The sequence below is a fragment of the Chiloscyllium punctatum genome, chromosome 4 (assembly GCF_047496795.1).
Source record: "Chiloscyllium punctatum isolate Juve2018m chromosome 4, sChiPun1.3, whole genome shotgun sequence".
NCBI lineage: Eukaryota > Metazoa > Chordata > Chondrichthyes > Orectolobiformes > Hemiscylliidae > Chiloscyllium > Chiloscyllium punctatum.
The window spans coordinates 9940706-9957239 of NC_092742.1; the positions used below are offsets into that span (position 1 = coordinate 9940706).

At 39.5% G+C, this 16534-nt stretch overlaps 1 protein-coding gene across 6 annotated transcripts in view; it reads left to right on the forward strand.

Moving 5' to 3' along the window:
• The window catches only part of dicer1 (dicer 1, ribonuclease type III), a 184127-nt gene that overhangs the window by 84156 nt on the left and 83437 nt on the right, over window positions 1-16534 (forward strand). For all 6 annotated transcript variants that reach the window (XM_072568045.1, XM_072568044.1, XM_072568043.1 and 3 more), the window contains 6 exons: window positions 502-632; window positions 1684-1818; window positions 8496-8656; window positions 12549-12720; window positions 13579-14051; window positions 15425-15557. In XM_072568045.1, the coding sequence (XP_072424146.1) occupies window positions 502-632; window positions 1684-1818; window positions 8496-8656; window positions 12549-12720; window positions 13579-14051; window positions 15425-15557 (1205 nt within the window). The remainder of the gene's footprint in view (window positions 1-501; window positions 633-1683; window positions 1819-8495; window positions 8657-12548; window positions 12721-13578; window positions 14052-15424; window positions 15558-16534) is intronic.

A 16534-nucleotide genomic window follows, 5' to 3' on the forward strand; every position in this document is an offset into this window, starting at 1 on the left:
AGTCTTATTCCCTCTACTTCCAAATTGATCAGATCAATAATCAGTGTTGTTTTCAACAATACATACCAACCTCTGGGCAAAGATTCTCAGGGCTGATGACTACCAGGTAATTCCTGCTGGAAAATGCTTGGCTATTATTAATTTATTAGTGGATTAAACCCAGTTCACCAAAGGACCAGGGCAGCCTTGCATGGTCCTTGCTCAGTAGTATAATAATCTGCAATGAAGGCTTTTCAGATAATGCAGCATTTCCATTGTTGTGCCAGCTTGGATATTGATGGGATTAAACCTAGCACCTTTTCAGGATTTTGTGGATGATGTAATCCTTAGTGCAAACTCACTGAAATAAGAAATCATCTTAGGACTGTTATCTGAAGCAGTTAGTTCAGGTAATTGATATGGTTGTATAACTGGACATTTCTGTTTAAATGGCATCATTTGTGTGCAGAATGTAACTTGGTGAGAGAATATAGTGGTTAAATTCAGCATAATCTCTTCTAGCACCCTCTGTGGCTCAGCTAGCAGCAGCTGTCAAGACCCATTCAGACCTGAAGGTCGGAGAGTATTCCAGTATGGAAAACATTGAGTCATGGGCAAGCAAAGAGTGGAACAAAAGCTTTGTTGGACAACAGGTATTTCAACTTAGTTTGAAAGTCTAGTTAAAGATCATAGTCCTGTCTTTTGCATTTTGTATGCCTTAATGTAAAATGTTTAAAGCCTGAAAATCAAGTCCTGCTCATCCCGGAGGTGTCTTAACAGTTAATGATTGTATCGAACTATGCTGAATTCCCAATTTACCTGCCTGGTAGACTCAGATTGACTGAAAACATGGACCATGTAGTTAACAAGAACTACAATTTATTACAAGTAAACAACCAGAACTGTTATTGAATAATTTAGTTTAAAAACTCTACCCCCCCCCCTTTCTAAAAATACTCCAATACAAAGCAAAAATTGGTGTTATTTAAAAAAAAGACTGGAGAAAATGTTCAGTGGCATAACCCCTCAAATGTTTTGGAGGAGATCCTCTGGTTTCCCTAATCCTTCAGTTTACTCTTTGCCTTCTCTAGAAAAGTGAGCAATTGGTTCACAAGTGATAAAGTTTGAATTATTGGATAAAAGCAAGGGCTTACAGCAACTAGTGGAAGAAAATAAACTGGCTTTTTTTCAGGCATTTTTACTGTAGAGAAAGAGACACCACCCCACATTCCAGAGGTCCAAGACCTTCTGCCAGTGTCATTCACACCAGTAAGATATGCAACCACTCATGAGCCAATCAGATTGGCACTGTCGGGCTGATGGCCTTTGGCATCCGCAAGTGGTCACAACTCCACAAACTAATCAGCAACCTGTAGCCAGGTGACTTTCACGTTGTACAAGAACCCCAAAGCCAGGCCATCTTCTCTTGTGCCTTACACAGCTTGTAAAGCAACAGTGTAAACATGATTTTACAGTTGGTTTCAATAATTTGTTTTTAAAACATACAGCAGTTCCTTCCTCTGTCCATTTTCATAAAACAGCCCTTTCCCATATAGTCCACAACCAAAACTAAAGCACAGATACAATTTTTTTTTTAAAAAGGTGTAGAAATACCTTGTGTTAACTGCGTAAAAAGGTTATGTTTTATGTAAAATCTTTAGTGATTGTCCTTTTTTATTTCTCTCCTGTTTTTGATTTTTATAGGTGCTAGTCATGACTTGCCACATCTTCTTGCACATCTTGAAAAGGGGCTACCTTTTCCTCTCCAAAATCAACCTTCTCGTGTTTGATGAATGCCACCTTGCAATCAGAGAACATCCCTACCAGGAGATTATGAAGGTATTATTTTTTGCTGTCATTTAGACAAATCATTTTGCCATAACATTCCATACTGAGAGTGAAGACCAAATGTCGTTCTCATGTGAAATTAAGTTATAAATTTGGGGGAAACCTCCACAGTGCATGCAGGCAAAGGGCACTTAGTTCATACATTATTTTGAAGTCCTTTTTTGTTTTTATATTTCCATTACAAAGAAAGCTCTTAATTCCTAAATTCAAACTAAAATCTGTCTATGTAAACTTGTAGTTACAGCCTTTTGCCAGTGTGACATCCTGGAAAGTTTAATTGCAAATAATTGTTAACATTGTTTTCACTTCTGTGGAAATTGGGAACTTGTATTTCTTGTCAGTCATGTGCACATCCCCTGTATAAAGCTGCTTGACTTTACTGTTTTTGTTATCTTTCCAAAATAATCCAAATTTGAGAACATTTCTCCCCTCTCGCCTGCCTGTCCCTGCACCCCCCCACCTCCCCCCAAAATTGAGTTTGCTTAGTGAGATGCAGCTGTTTTCTCATGCTACCTGTCAACCATGTCAATCTGATAGCTTGGAGTCCAGTGTTCTGACTAGAAATATAAGGTAATCTGTATACTTAAACTAAGATATAAGCTTGTTAATATGAAAGAAAACATTTATATTTGTCTTTCAATGAAATAGAAAACATGACCCTAAGAAATATGATACTTTGAATCTGCTTGACCATTCACTTGTAATTGACCTTTTAGTCGCTTTCCTGCCTAAAAAAGGTAAAGAAATTGAGTAAAGTTAACTAGCTTGAAATCTCAACTCTTTGAGCTGTTATGATGTAATGTTCTTTTATACTGTCATCCCTGAGGGTTGCCACATCCTCTGTTGAAAGTTGAAGGCTCTAGCAGCTATGGTTTGACCTTTTTTGAAAAGATTCACCGTGGGATGGTATCAGGAATCCTCACCATTTATAACTCACTTTATTGTTTGCCTCATGAGTGTGTCTACTGTTTCTAAAAAGATGGCAAAATATTGAAAGTGTTTTTCCCACATTATACAAAGCTTGGTATTATGTCCTTTGCCATTAACCCAAGCCAGATGGTACTTAAGATGTTACTTTATACAACTGCAAGACTGTTGCACAAGGAACATTTATTTGCCCCTTGTTAATAGGATCTATAGTTTGCAAGTTTGTTGAATGACAGGACTTTGAACAAGAACTATTTTGGGTCTTGATGCATGACAAATTGTAAAACACAATTATTGTTTGAGGGCGAGAGGCTAATCTTCCATTTTCTAGTCTGTTGCTAGAAAGTTGTTGCAGTTTAGTTTTGCCTCTGTTATGGCAGTTCCAATTTGGCTTACGGAGTCAGATCTTGTATCTAACAGATCACGTGCAAAGGTCAGTGTCCACGTTTGTTCTCTAGTCCTTCTACTCTTTTAATCTATGTTAGTTTTCTTAGCTCCTTTCTTAAGTGCTTATAATACATGAACGTTGTTTAAATGAAGTACTGAAGTTGTAAAAGACCCCACAAGGTAAGTATCCTAATTATCAGCATTCTTCCAGTAGAGGCAAAACCGTGCCAAGCACCTTAAAGAGGATAGTTTGCCTTTAGCTGTGTATTCGAGTACAAGCTAAGCAATCAGCTTAACCGTGTGAATCCTGTGTACAAATTCTCATGGGAGAGTGATATTTATGTGCAGATCTGTCTAAATTCAGGCAGAATGCCATTGAGTACAGCTCCCTCTCCTACATGGTACCAATCTGAAGTATCACTGTGAGCCTGCTGGCATTGCCTAATATTCAAATTGATAACAGAAGTGCAGCAGCTGTTTCTCTTTTTCTTGCTCTCCATTTCCCCTCCCTTTGGCTTGATGTGAACAAGTCTTCAGACAAAAGCATTCATGACAGGGTTCCATTTGCCATTAATGCTTTTTGTTAAAAAATTGAATTCATTTATGTTATTGAACTTGTCAGCTTGATTGTGTCTAACCCTGTGGGTGGAGAAGCTATGGAAGTATTTGCTGGAATTTTTATTGCAAAAATTGTAACAACTTCTTTGCCTCCTCCGATGAAACATGAAATGTTTAAATATTTGTGAAGTGATATCTTTGATCAGATACACTTAACAATAATCGCTAAATAGTTTAAAATGTTGATTTGGTTTATGCTGGCTTGGTCACATTGGACTCAAAATGGCTTGGTGCACCATTCCAAATCAAACCTGCTTTTTGTCCCTTTTTTTGATATATACTTTCTGCTCATGCCTGGAAAGGCTTAAGATGTACCTAATATTTGTTTGAGAGTTAAAAGCAATAAATGCTAGTTGTGCCAGCGATGCTCGCTTCCCATGAGTTGATTAAAGGAGAGACCTTAGAAGAACCTTGTTAGACCATTGATTATGGAATTGTTTTACTATAGGTAACCAAAACTGGTGTTACGTTATCCATTTAAGCATGAAGTAACATTGTACATCAGAATACGTATTTCTAATACCTCCCAGTGATAGCCATTGTTAATGAAAGAATATTTTTGCTGTATAGTCATTGAGCTCTACGGCAAAGAAAAAAGCCCTTCAGCCCATCAAGTCTGTACCACTTAAAAGCAGTCACCTAACTATTCTAATCCCATTTTCCAGCACTTGGTCTATAGCTTGTATGTCTTGGTTGCACAAGTATACATCTAAAAATTCAATAAACGTGATGAGGGTTTCTGCCTGTGCCACCCTTTACAGGCAGTGAGTACCAGATTCCCACTACCCTCTTGGGTGGGGGGGGGGGGAAGGAGGAGTTTTTCCTCACATTCCCTCTAAACGTCCTGCTCCTTAGCTTGGATGTATGCCCTCTGATCATTGATCCCTCCACAAAGGGGAATATTTCCTATCTACCCCTCAAATGGTATTCATCACAATTGCGTTCCCCCTCAGTCTGCTCTGCTCCAAGAAAACAGCTGATATCCATTCAATCTTTCTACATAACAAACTCTCCAGTCAAGCAACATCCTGGTAAGTCTCCTCTGCACCTGCTGTAGAGTAATCGTATTCTCCCATATAATGTGGATTCCAGAACTGCCTTAAATGGACTATCTAATATCCCTGATCTTAAACTCTGTTCTTTGGCAAGAAAGACAAGTCTTTCACATACCACCTTAACCACTTTATCTACCTGCCCTATTATCTTTAGGGACTGGTGGACATGTGCACCAAGGTCCTTTTGAACAAAGAACAAAGAAAATTTACAGCCCAGGAACAGGCCCTTCAGCCCTCCAAGCCTGTGCCAATCCAAATCCACTATCTAAACCTATCGTCCAATTCCTAAGGATGTATCCCTCTGCTCCCCACCTACTCATGCATCTGTCCAGAAGCATCTTAAATGAATCTACTGTGCCTGCCTCTACTACCTCTGCTGGCAACGCGATCCAGGTCCCTACAACCCTCTGGGTAAAGTAATTGCTGTGTATATCCCCCTTTAAACTTTTCACCTCTCACCTTGAATGTGTGACCTCTTGTTATTGAATCCCTCGCCCTAGGAAAAGGCTTATCTCTGTCTACCCTGTCTATACCCTTCATAATTGTATAGACCTCAATCAGGTCCCCCTCGATCTCCTTTCTTCTAATTAAAACAATGCTAATTTACTCAACCTCTCTTCATAGCTAGCACCTTCTGTACCAGGCAACATCCTTGTAAACCTTCTCTGCACCTTCTCCAAAGCGTCCACATCCTTTTGGTAATGTGGCAACCAGAACTGTACGCAGTATTCTAAATGCGGCCGAACCAACAGTGTGTATAATCTTAACGTGACCTGCCAGCTCTTCTACTCAATACCCTCTCCAATGAAGGCAAGCATACCATATGTCACCTCGACCACTCTATCCACTTGAGCAGGCACCTTCAGGATACAGTGGACCTGCACTCCCAGATCTCTCTGCTCATCACTTTTTCTCAAGGCTCTTCCGTTTACAGTATAGTTCATTCCAGAATTAGACTTCCCAAAATGCAACACCTCACATTTGCCTGGATTGAACTCCATCTGCCACTTCTCCGCCCAACTCTCCAGTCTATGTCCTCTTGTATTCTTTGACAGTCCCCTATGCTTTCTGCTACTTGACCAATGTTAGTTTCATCTGCAAACTTACTGATCAGGCCAACAGTGCCCTCTTCCAGATCATTTATGTATATTACAAACATCAGAGGCCCCAACACTGACCCCTGCGGAACACCACTGGTCACCTTTCTCCATTTTGAGAAACTCCCTTCAACTACTACTGTCTCCTGTTGCTCAACCAGTTCTTTATCCACCTTGCTAGAAGACCCTGCACACCATGTGACTTCACTTTCTCCATTAGTTTACCATGGGGAACCTTCTCAAACTCCTTACTAAAGTCCATGTATGTGACATCTACAGCCATTCCTTAATCGATCAGCTTGGTCACTTCCTCAAACAACTCTATTAAGTTCGTATGGCATGATCTACCTTGCACAAACTCTTGTTACCTATCACTGATAAGCCCATCCTTTTCCAAATATAGATTTTATCCCTCAGTACCTTCTCCAGCAACTTTCCCACCACTGATGTCAGGCTCATTGGTCTGTAGTTACCTGGAATATCCCTACTCCCATTCTTGTACAGGTAGACAACATGAGCAACCCTCCAGTCCTCCAGCATCTAACCTGTGTTTAAGGATGCTGCAAAGATATTTGTCAGGGCCCCAGCTATTTACGCTCTCGCCTCCCTCAGCAACCTGGGATAGATCCCATCCGGTCCTGGGTATTTGTCCACCTTAATATCCTTTAGCCTACCCAACATATCCTCCCTCCTTATGTCAATGTGATCCAGACGAAACAAACTTCAATCTCTAAGCTCAGCATTTATCACCTTTCCATTCGTCAGTGAACACTGATGCAAAGTAATCATCGAAAATCTCACTCATTTTCTCACGTTCGACACGCAACCTTCCTTCCTTATCCTTTAGTAGCGCAACCCTTTCTCTGGTTGCTCTCTTGCTTCTTATACAAGAAGAAAATGCCTTTGGGTTCTACTTAATTCTGCTCGCTGTAGTTATTTCATGACTATTTTTAGCCCGCTTGATTCCTGGCCCTACTCTCCCGATATTCCTCCAGGGCCCATTCTGTTCTGAGCTGCCTGGACCTTGCGTACGCTCCCTTTTCCTCCTGGCTAGTCATACAATTTCTCATATCATCCACGATTCACAAATCTTCCATTTTCTAACCCTGGTTTTCAAAGGGACATGCCTATTCTGCCCTATCTTTAACCTATCTTTGAAAGCCTCACACATATCAAATGTGGACTTTCCTTCAAATAGCTGTGTCCAATCCATATTTCACAGCTCCTGTCTAATTTTGATATAATTGGCCTTGGCCCAGTTTAGTACTCATCCCTTAGGACCACTTTCTTCTTTGTCTGCAGGTATTTTAAAACTGACAGAATTGTGGTAACTATTCCCAAAGAAATCCCCCAATGCAACTTCTACCACCTGGCCTGGCTCATTCCCCAACACCAGGTCCAATATGGCTCCTTCCCTCGGCATCTATTGATATACTGCTCTAGAAAACTTTCCTGGACGCTGCTTACAAACTTTTCCCCATCCAGACCTCTTGACACTAAGTGTATCCCAGCTTTTGATAAGTAGATTATGTCAAATGCATTCTCTACACATCTGGTCACCTCTTCAAAATAATCAATCCAGTTGGTCAGATGAGATCTCTCCTTAACAAAGCCATGCTGTGACTGTTCTTGATTAATGTCTGCCTTTCCGAGTGCAAGTTGATTGCCTCCAAATTGTTTTCAATAGTTTTCCTGCACCAAGGTTAGATTGACTGTTCTCGTTTATTCCTTGCTCCCTTTACATAACAGTACCACACTGGCTGTCCTCTAGTCCACTGGTACCTATCCTGTAGTCAAAAATAAGTTGAAAATTAGTGCCAGCCCCCAGTTATTCCCCCCTTGCCCCTCTCAACAATCTGAGATTTATCTACTCCGCTGCCAGACCCCTCCACCAGACCATGAGAAACTGGAAAAGGAGTAGGCTATTCGGCCTCGAACTTGCTTCACCATTGAATAGGACATGGCTGATTCTACGTTCCTCATGTCCACTCTCCTACCCTTTCCCTGTAACCCTTGTTTCCCCTGCTGATCAAAAATCTGTCTCAGCCTTAAGTGTACACATGGACTGTGCCTACAGCTGAATCCTCGGAGAAGAAATTTGTCCTCAACTCAGTCTTAAATTGGCCCTCTTTTATTCTGAGACTATGCTGTGTGGTCCCAGGCACTCTGAGGGGGAACATCCTCTCAGATTATACTTTATCAAGTACTGTAGGAATCATCAACAAAATAAAAACCATAGAACTGCAGATGCTCAAAACCAGAAACACAAACAAAAAATGCTCAGCAGATCTGGCAACATCTGTAGAGGGAAATCAGTTAACATTTTGGGTCATCCTTTTTCTTTGTGTTTTTATCTGTCTTTTCTTTCTTTGTCTTTTATCTTTTTATTCATATTTTCTCTGCTTTCCTTTTTTTCCGCTGAAGCAACTCCACAGCTTTTAACTTCACATCTGGTGATTCTTTTGTGATTTAAGTTTGAATTATTAAAAATAAATCACAAATCCAACAGTTTGGAAAGGGAAATCTCTAACTTTGAATTCTTTCCATGACTCATTTTAACATTGTTTCTTTTTTGTTAAATCAGATGTGTGAGGAGAATCCTTCATGCCCTCGGATCTTGGGACTGACTGCCTCCATTTTAAATGGTAAATGTGACCCTTCTGAGCTAGAGGAGAAAATTTTGAAGCTGGAAAAGATTCTCAGGAGCAGTGCAGAGACTGCCACTGACCTGGTAGTGTTGGACAAGTGAGTTGTAGACACAGTCTAGTTTCTTATACTTCACTGTATGCTAATATCAAGAAGGTACATTGTTTTTGAAGGTTAGTATTGTGAGGATTAGTGCCTTCATCTTTCCCTTTTAAGGCTGATTTATGTTTTGATCTTGATCTTGAACTTGATTGCGTCTACCTGCTGCAAATATTATCAGGTTGTCACAACCCTTTTGCTGGCATGGTTATGCAAACTAGCCATGGCTGAGCAATATTGCTGTGAAAACCCAAAAGGATGATGGATATGGAAAGTAGAAAATTCACATTAGTTCTCCAGAAGCAGATTCTTAAAAAAGTATTTCTGGCATAGAGTAATGTGGGCTTTGACTGCTGTGTAGGGCACAAACAGTGCAAATTGATTGAATTTGTTTCATTTCTGTAGTTAACCAGTAATGGACCAACTTCCCTAGTTGCCATTTTTGCAGAATGGTGTGGCAGTTCACTTCAGAGGACAGTGAATGAAACATAATGTGACACAAACTTTACATGCAGGCCAGATGGTACAAATGGGAAGTCAGTGTCACTGTGAAACACATTTTGAGGGGAGTGTGCAACAGGTCAGCATCACTTGTGGCACAGATTGCTAGAGCAAACCGGTGGGAGATGGAAACTGCTGCAGAAAGCCCCTTTGCCCTGTTCCTACCTTTCAGATCCAAAATGAGTCGATAAATAAAATCAGGGCAGTGATAAGGTATTTCTTCCATGTCCTTTTGAATTGGCTAAGTGATTTAAATTAGAGGTATTATTATTGCTGAAGAATACAGTCAAGAAATTGACTTTTAAGCTAAAGAGCCTCCAAATTTATTTAACAAATAGAACAGGATAGAGGTGCTGGGAAGGCAATTTGTTATAACTGTGGTATTTGGGAACTGGAGGATGCTGCTGCGATCCACGGTGAATATATCTACACAGCAAGTATTCAAGCAACTTTAGGTCAGCGGTGTAGACATTGCAAAACATCAGGAAGGGAGAGAGTTAGTCATAGTTATACAGTATGGAAACAGACCCTTCAGTTACTTGAAATTACATCAAATTTCATCTGTGGTTGAGGACAGGAGGCATGTGACTGTGAGTAAGGCAGATTTAGCTACCCAGGATGTAGCTTTGAAGGAGCATCAACCAGGGCCTTTGACCAATAGGTATGAACCCCCAAAGAGATTCTTGCTGCTGCTGAGGGTGAGGGCATCAACTGCAGGAACAATGTGCAAACTGACCAAAGCACAGTAGTTCAGAGCACCATTGAAGTAGATGGGAAAAAGAGCAATATGATAGCAATTAACAGTAGCATTTAGGATAAGAGATACTGTTCTCTGCAGTAAAGATAAAGAGTCCCCAAGGTTCTGTTGCCTACGAGGTGCTAATGTTCAGGATATCACTTTTGGGCTTAGAGTTGAAAGGGAATTATCCAGTTGTTGCAGTCCACATAGGTACCAACAACCTGGGTAGACTAAGAAAGAGGGGTTACAAACAACTTGGAAAATTATAAAACAAGTAGTAAAACTAGAGATGTAGACACCATTTTAAACTAAATGGCAGAGGGAGGTTCAATCCTAGGGAAGTTGTAAAAAAAAACAAGAAAGAAATAATAGCCAATGTACAGAGGAATGTAGAGGCAAATGATAATCAAAGTGACAGGGAGGAGCAGAAGATACAAGAAGAGTGCAGCAAAAATTGGAATTAGAGTAGATAGATAATGGTGAAAGTTTAAAGCTCTTTATTTGAATGCATTTGTATCAAGATCGATGAGTTAATGGCATAAATAGAAGTAGATGTCCATGATTTCGTAGTTGTTACAGAGACATGGCTGCCAGGTGACAAAAGGGAGGGAGTCAATATTTAAAGGGGTTCGACATTCTGGCAAATAGACAAAAAGTAAAAGATGATGAAATAGCTTTGTTAATAAAGGACAGTACCTGTGTGGCAGAGAGTAGGTGTATTAGTAGTGATTTTAGATCTTGATATGGAATCAGTTTGGGCAGAAAGAAGGAATGCCAAACGAAAGAGCTCATGGGAGCAATAATTTCTGAACCCCCAAATCAGGAAATGATTTTGTAAACAAGGCAGTACAATTGCCGTGAGTCCTATTGACTGGACTGGACGGCATGGTGGCTCAGTGGCTAGCTCTGCTGCCTCTCGGTGCCAAAGACCTGATTCCAACCTCTGGCAAATGTCTGTGTGGAGTTTACACAATCTCCTTCTGTCTGCATGGGTTTCCTACAGATGCAATGGTTTCACCCTACAATCCAAAGATGTGCAGTTTAGGTGAATTGGCCATGCTAAATTGCCTGTAGTGTTCAGGAATGTGTAGGTTAGGTGCATTAGTCCGGGGTAAATATAGGCTAATAGGGTAGGGATATGGCTGTGGGTGAGTTACTGTTAGGAGGGTGGGTGTGGAATTGTTTGGCTGAAGGGCTTGTTCCCACACTGTAGGGATTCCATGATCCTATGAAATCAAATGGGGCGACGGTAACATGATGAATTTGTACAATGCATCAGAGATTGTTTCTTAGAGCAGTACTACTTGCGCAACCTACCTGGCAGAAGTTATCTTAGATCCTGTATAGTGTGTAATAAGTTAAGAGTTAATCAGATCTCTGTTACTTGGACATCCTGTAGGATATAGTGCTCACAACGTGATAGAATTTTAAATTTCGTTTGAGAGAGAGCAAACCAGTGCCCTTGACTTAAATAAGGGGGGATTACGTAGTTGAACGTTGTCCACAACAGACTGGGAAAATAAGGGGGTGGTTAATAGATGATCAGTGGCACACATTTAAGCAGATATTTCATGTTACTTAAATTATTCTGATCAGAAAGAAAGACTTGATGAGAAGGCTGAACCACTATGGTAAACAGAGGCAGTCAATGAAAGAATCCAGTCCAATCCTCTAAGGCATACAAAGCAGTAAAAACTGTAATAGGCCAGAGGAGTACAGATTTTGTGTTATGAACTTGCAGCAGACTGTTAACCAAAAGGGGGAAAATTGATTATCAAAGTAAATAGGCAAAAATATAAATATAAATACAAAACTCAAACTAGAGCTTAATCAAAAGATATAGTAGCTAAAACAAGTGTGGGATCCTTGAGGTATGCGACAGTGAATTAATAATGGGGATTGGAAATGGCAGATAATGTTACCAAATATTGGTATTGGTTTTCAGAGTAGAGCAGCTAAACAGATTAAACCTTTTATTCATTAGAGTTTTAAAAAATGGGGATGTGTTTGTTGAAATATTGAAGATTTTGAGGAGTCTTTAGGCTTGTTGTTGAAATGGTTTTTCTAGTATACACATTTCAAACCAGTGGACAAACTAGGATGTGGAACAGTTTCTTCTCTGAGGAGAGTGTCTGGAATTCTCTACCCCCAAAGAGTTGTGGACGCTAGATCATTGAAAGCACGTAAAGGTGTCGTAAATAGATTTTGAAACTTAAAGGAGTTGAAGCCTATGATGAGCTGGCATGAAAGAGGATTTGAGATCTAGAGCAGATCAGCTGTGATCTGACAGCATGATAGGGCAGCTTAAAGGGCTGAATAGCTAACTTCTGTTTTTACTACTAGTGTTTGTACGTTCCCTGAAAGGCATTCGTAAATTATTTGGTTTCTATAATTTGGCAGGATCATAATCACACTTGTTGGTACCAGCCATCAAATTAGCGTGGTTGTTGAATCAGATTTAGAATTTACATTTGTGGGATTTGAATTTTGTTCTGTCAAAGTCGTATCCATTTTATTATACCTGCAATGAAATGGAGTTGTTAATTTGCTTCTAAAAGTTAACAAAGTCTTATTATGAAGATGGAGGAAAGGAGCAGAATAAGTATTGCTGATTAATATGCTTCATTTATTGTTGTCATCTTTCATCGTTAGGTATTCTTCTCAACCTCATGAAGTTGTGCTTGACTGTGGACCATATGAGGATAAAAGTGGACTATATGAAAAGCTTTTAAAGGAGTTGGATGAAGCACTTAATTTTATTAATGATTTCAATAACATATCTGCACATTGGGATGATAGAGGTCCAACGTCAGTCCCTAAGCAGGTAAATGTTGAACTGTGTTTGACATACACCTTTGTAATACAACTCGGGTTTCTCTTTATAACGATTCAACTTATTTTTTTCTTTTGGGCACTGATACTGATGGTATTACTCCAGATTCCAGTGAAATATCTGTTTGAAATTTTTAAGGTTACTGAGGTCTTGGTTGTTTGCAAAGGTGCTTGAAAATGAAGATCTACCATATCATGCATCATACGTTTTGCCCTCATTCCTGATTTAAGCGTTTTTACCCGAAACGTAGATTCTCCTGCTCCTCGGATGCTGCCTGACTTGTTGTGCTTTTCCATCCCCACACTCTCTTGACAGTAATCTCCAGCATCTGCAGACCTCACTTTCACCTATACGTTTTGCCTGTGATTCAAGATGCATCAATTTATATAATGTTGATGAAAAGGACCCCTGATGGAAAAACTCAAATTCCGTATCACAGAGACATACAGCACGGAAACACACCCTCCGGTCCAACAACTTCTTGCCAACAGATATCCTAAACTAATCTAGTCCCATTTACCAGCACTTGGCCTATTTCACTGTCCTAAAATAGAAGGTTAATATCTAACTCAGTACTATCTCCCTGTTCACCATCAAAAAATGCTTTGAATTATGGAGCTGATGATGATACCTTGGTAGAATTTTTCAGAAGCAGAAACATTTAGTTTTGAGATGGTGAGCCATTCAGGCCTTTGGTGATTCCCCTTCACTAACTATTTCAAAATTAAACTTTCAATGTTTTAAGCAATCATATTTCTGCATAGTGTTTTTATTCCTTCAATAATGTTTTCTATTTGTAAAAAGTCAGCTTCCACAATAAATCCTCATCTGTATGTTTGATTACTGTAGGTACTGGTAGACTGCCGTGCAGTATTAACCGTTCTGGGGCCTTGGTGTGCAGATAAAGTAGCTGGGATGATGGTAAGAGAGCTGCAGAAATATATAAAACATGAGCAGGAGGAGTTGAACAGGAAGTTCCTTTTGTTTACAGACACTCTTCTTAGGAAAATTCATGCACTCTGTGAAGAGCACTTCTCACCCGCTGCACTCGATCTGAAATATGTGACCCCAAAAGTCAGTAAATTGCTGGAAATCCTGCATGAGTACAAACCTTTTGAGCGGCAGCAGTTTGAAAGTGTTGAATGGTACAACAACAGAAACCAGGACAATTATGTATCATGGAGTGATTCTGAAGATGAGGATGAGGATGAAGAAATAGAAGAAAAGGAGAAGACAGACACTAACTTCCCATCCCCTTTCACCAATATATTATGTGGGATTATTTTTGTTGAGAGACGTTATACAGCAGTCGTCTTAAACAGGTAAGGGATAATAGTGCGTGGCTAAGACATTGCTGAAAAGTTTGCATGCAATTTTGTTCTATTTAAAAAGAGAACTGATAATTCAATGCTGAATTTGAAGAATAAGCAAAGAATGGGTCTCTTTATGATGAAAGTTTGTCTCTTTGTGAAGACTCTGCGTCAAATACCACAGTGTCAGCTGGTGAAATTTAAGTTAAAAGAAGATGGAATATAAAACTGGACTAACTGATGGTGGCAAGGTCAGCTATCAGTGATTGTTGTAAAAACCCATCTTTTTCACTATTCCCCTTTTGAGAAGGAAACTTCCTTACTTCATTGGTTCAACTTTTGGCTCCAGGCCACAATAATGTAGCTGACTTTTAACTACCATTTGATATGGCATAGCAAGCCACTCAGTTCAAGGGATGGGTAACAAATACAATCTTATCAGAGATGTCCTTTTAAATTGCAGAAGATTTTATATCCAGATTTCACAAAATACACAAAGAAAATTCAGCCCAAGTAAATTTGTCTGTCCAGAAATATTCTAAAGCTTTCCTCAAGACTGCATTGTAATTCAAACAGTTAATACCTTTAGCATTTTAACCTCTGCTTTCTATCTAGAAGTTTGTTCTCTACATTGATCATTTTCTTGTTGTACTTCCTGGTAACAATCTAAATATACCAGTTACTTTCTTGAACCGATATCCCTTTGTCCTACCCTTGCAATTAAATGTAAAGTTATTATTTGAACAACTTGTTTGATTTCTGTAGGATTTTGTAGGTCTTTCCAAAATCACCACTTCGATATGACCTGCCTAGGTTAAACAGCAAGCTTCTCCAAACTTTCACTTGTTTATCAAGACCAGAATTAGAACTCTTATACCAAAGTTTGCTCTGATCAAACTGTAAGACAGCTTGATCACAACTCTGTCTGATTTGTTCAATATGCTTTCTATTGGATTTATTAATTCTTGCAATGCTGAACATCTTGAACAGTACTAAGAATCCTAGGCTACTTGCAACTTCATCCTTAATGAGTTTGTCACCGTGTGCGCAGTTAACTAGAATGTTAACTGTAAGAAGATAGAGGCTTAGAATTTTGCCAGCTCCCTCGCTTTAACGTCACTTGGAAATTGAAAATAACCTATTTCACCTCAGACCATATCTTGGGAGTAGAAAATATTTCTGGCCATTTTACTGAAAATTATGAATGGGTAGCTATTTTCACAGGTAGATGAGGTGGGCAGGTGGCGGTTACCGACTTGGTAATAAAATAATTCTCTGCTAAAGTTTTGGCTTTGTCATGGCTATTTTTCCCCCCTTGCTTTCCATTGTTGTCCTGTTTTTTGCCCTGCGTGTTTCATGGAGTTAACCTGATTATCTTACCTCAGGTTAATAAAAGAAGCAGGCAAGCAGGATCCAGAGTTGTCTTATGTCAGCAGTAATTTCATAACTGGTCATGGTATTGGAAAGAACCAGCCTCGTAATAAACAGATGGAAGTGGAGTTCAGGAAACAAGAGGAGGTAAAAGCATCACATCTCTTTTCCGCAAAGAAGCAATCTAATATTGAAGGCTGCATTGGCTTCCCACTTGGTCATTCTCTTAGTTAAAGCTGTACATTTAAAATCTTTTATCTTATTTCTGAACAAATTATGTAAGAATATTGAAAAGTAGTTTCCTTGGAAGCTCTATGGGTAATCCCAGAAGATAAATAATTGAAACAGGTACACAATCCTTTATGCGAAACGCTAAAGTTTTCAGAATTCGGAATTTTTTGAATTTTGGAATAAGTTCAGTTCAACTGTGAAATTTTAAAAATCTTAGCGAACAGCAGACTCTCAGTGAGTACTACAGACCCTGAGACACAATTGAGGCCTGGCACCGCCCCCCCCCCCCCCCTCCCCCCCCACATTGCATCTGAGTGACATGCATCGAGTGGGTGTGGAGTTGGGTTAACTGTTTGCACACCAAACAACCTTGTTAATCTGATTAAAAACTTCCGAAAAAAACTTTTGGATTTTGGAGTCTAGTGTTTTACCCTTTGCCTGAGGCATGAAGACTTTATTAACTTTCTGGGTTACTTGCTGCTTGATTTGTGAAAGCATGTGTTAACATAATGAGTTGTCTTTTTTTCCTTTTAAGAGCATTGTGGCTGATCGAAGTATTTTAAATTTGTAGATATTATCTACCTCTGTATTTTGATCATAGTATTAAAGTACTGATGTTTATAGGTATGTTAGTGGCAAGGTGAGGTGGGATTAGCATGACACCTCTAGAATGACCTGGTAACACAGCATGGCTTGTCACTTCGTTTTAAATAAGGTTTATGAAAGTTTACTTTTAAAATAAGTGGACATCTTCATTGTATCCTGCCTCAAGTTGAAATTTACACTTATACTGGAGTGTTGTGTTCAAATCTGAACACCACTGTTCAGAAAAATTATAAAAATCTTGGAGTGGTTGCAGAGCAATTTGATTCGATAGGTCCCAGGAATGATTT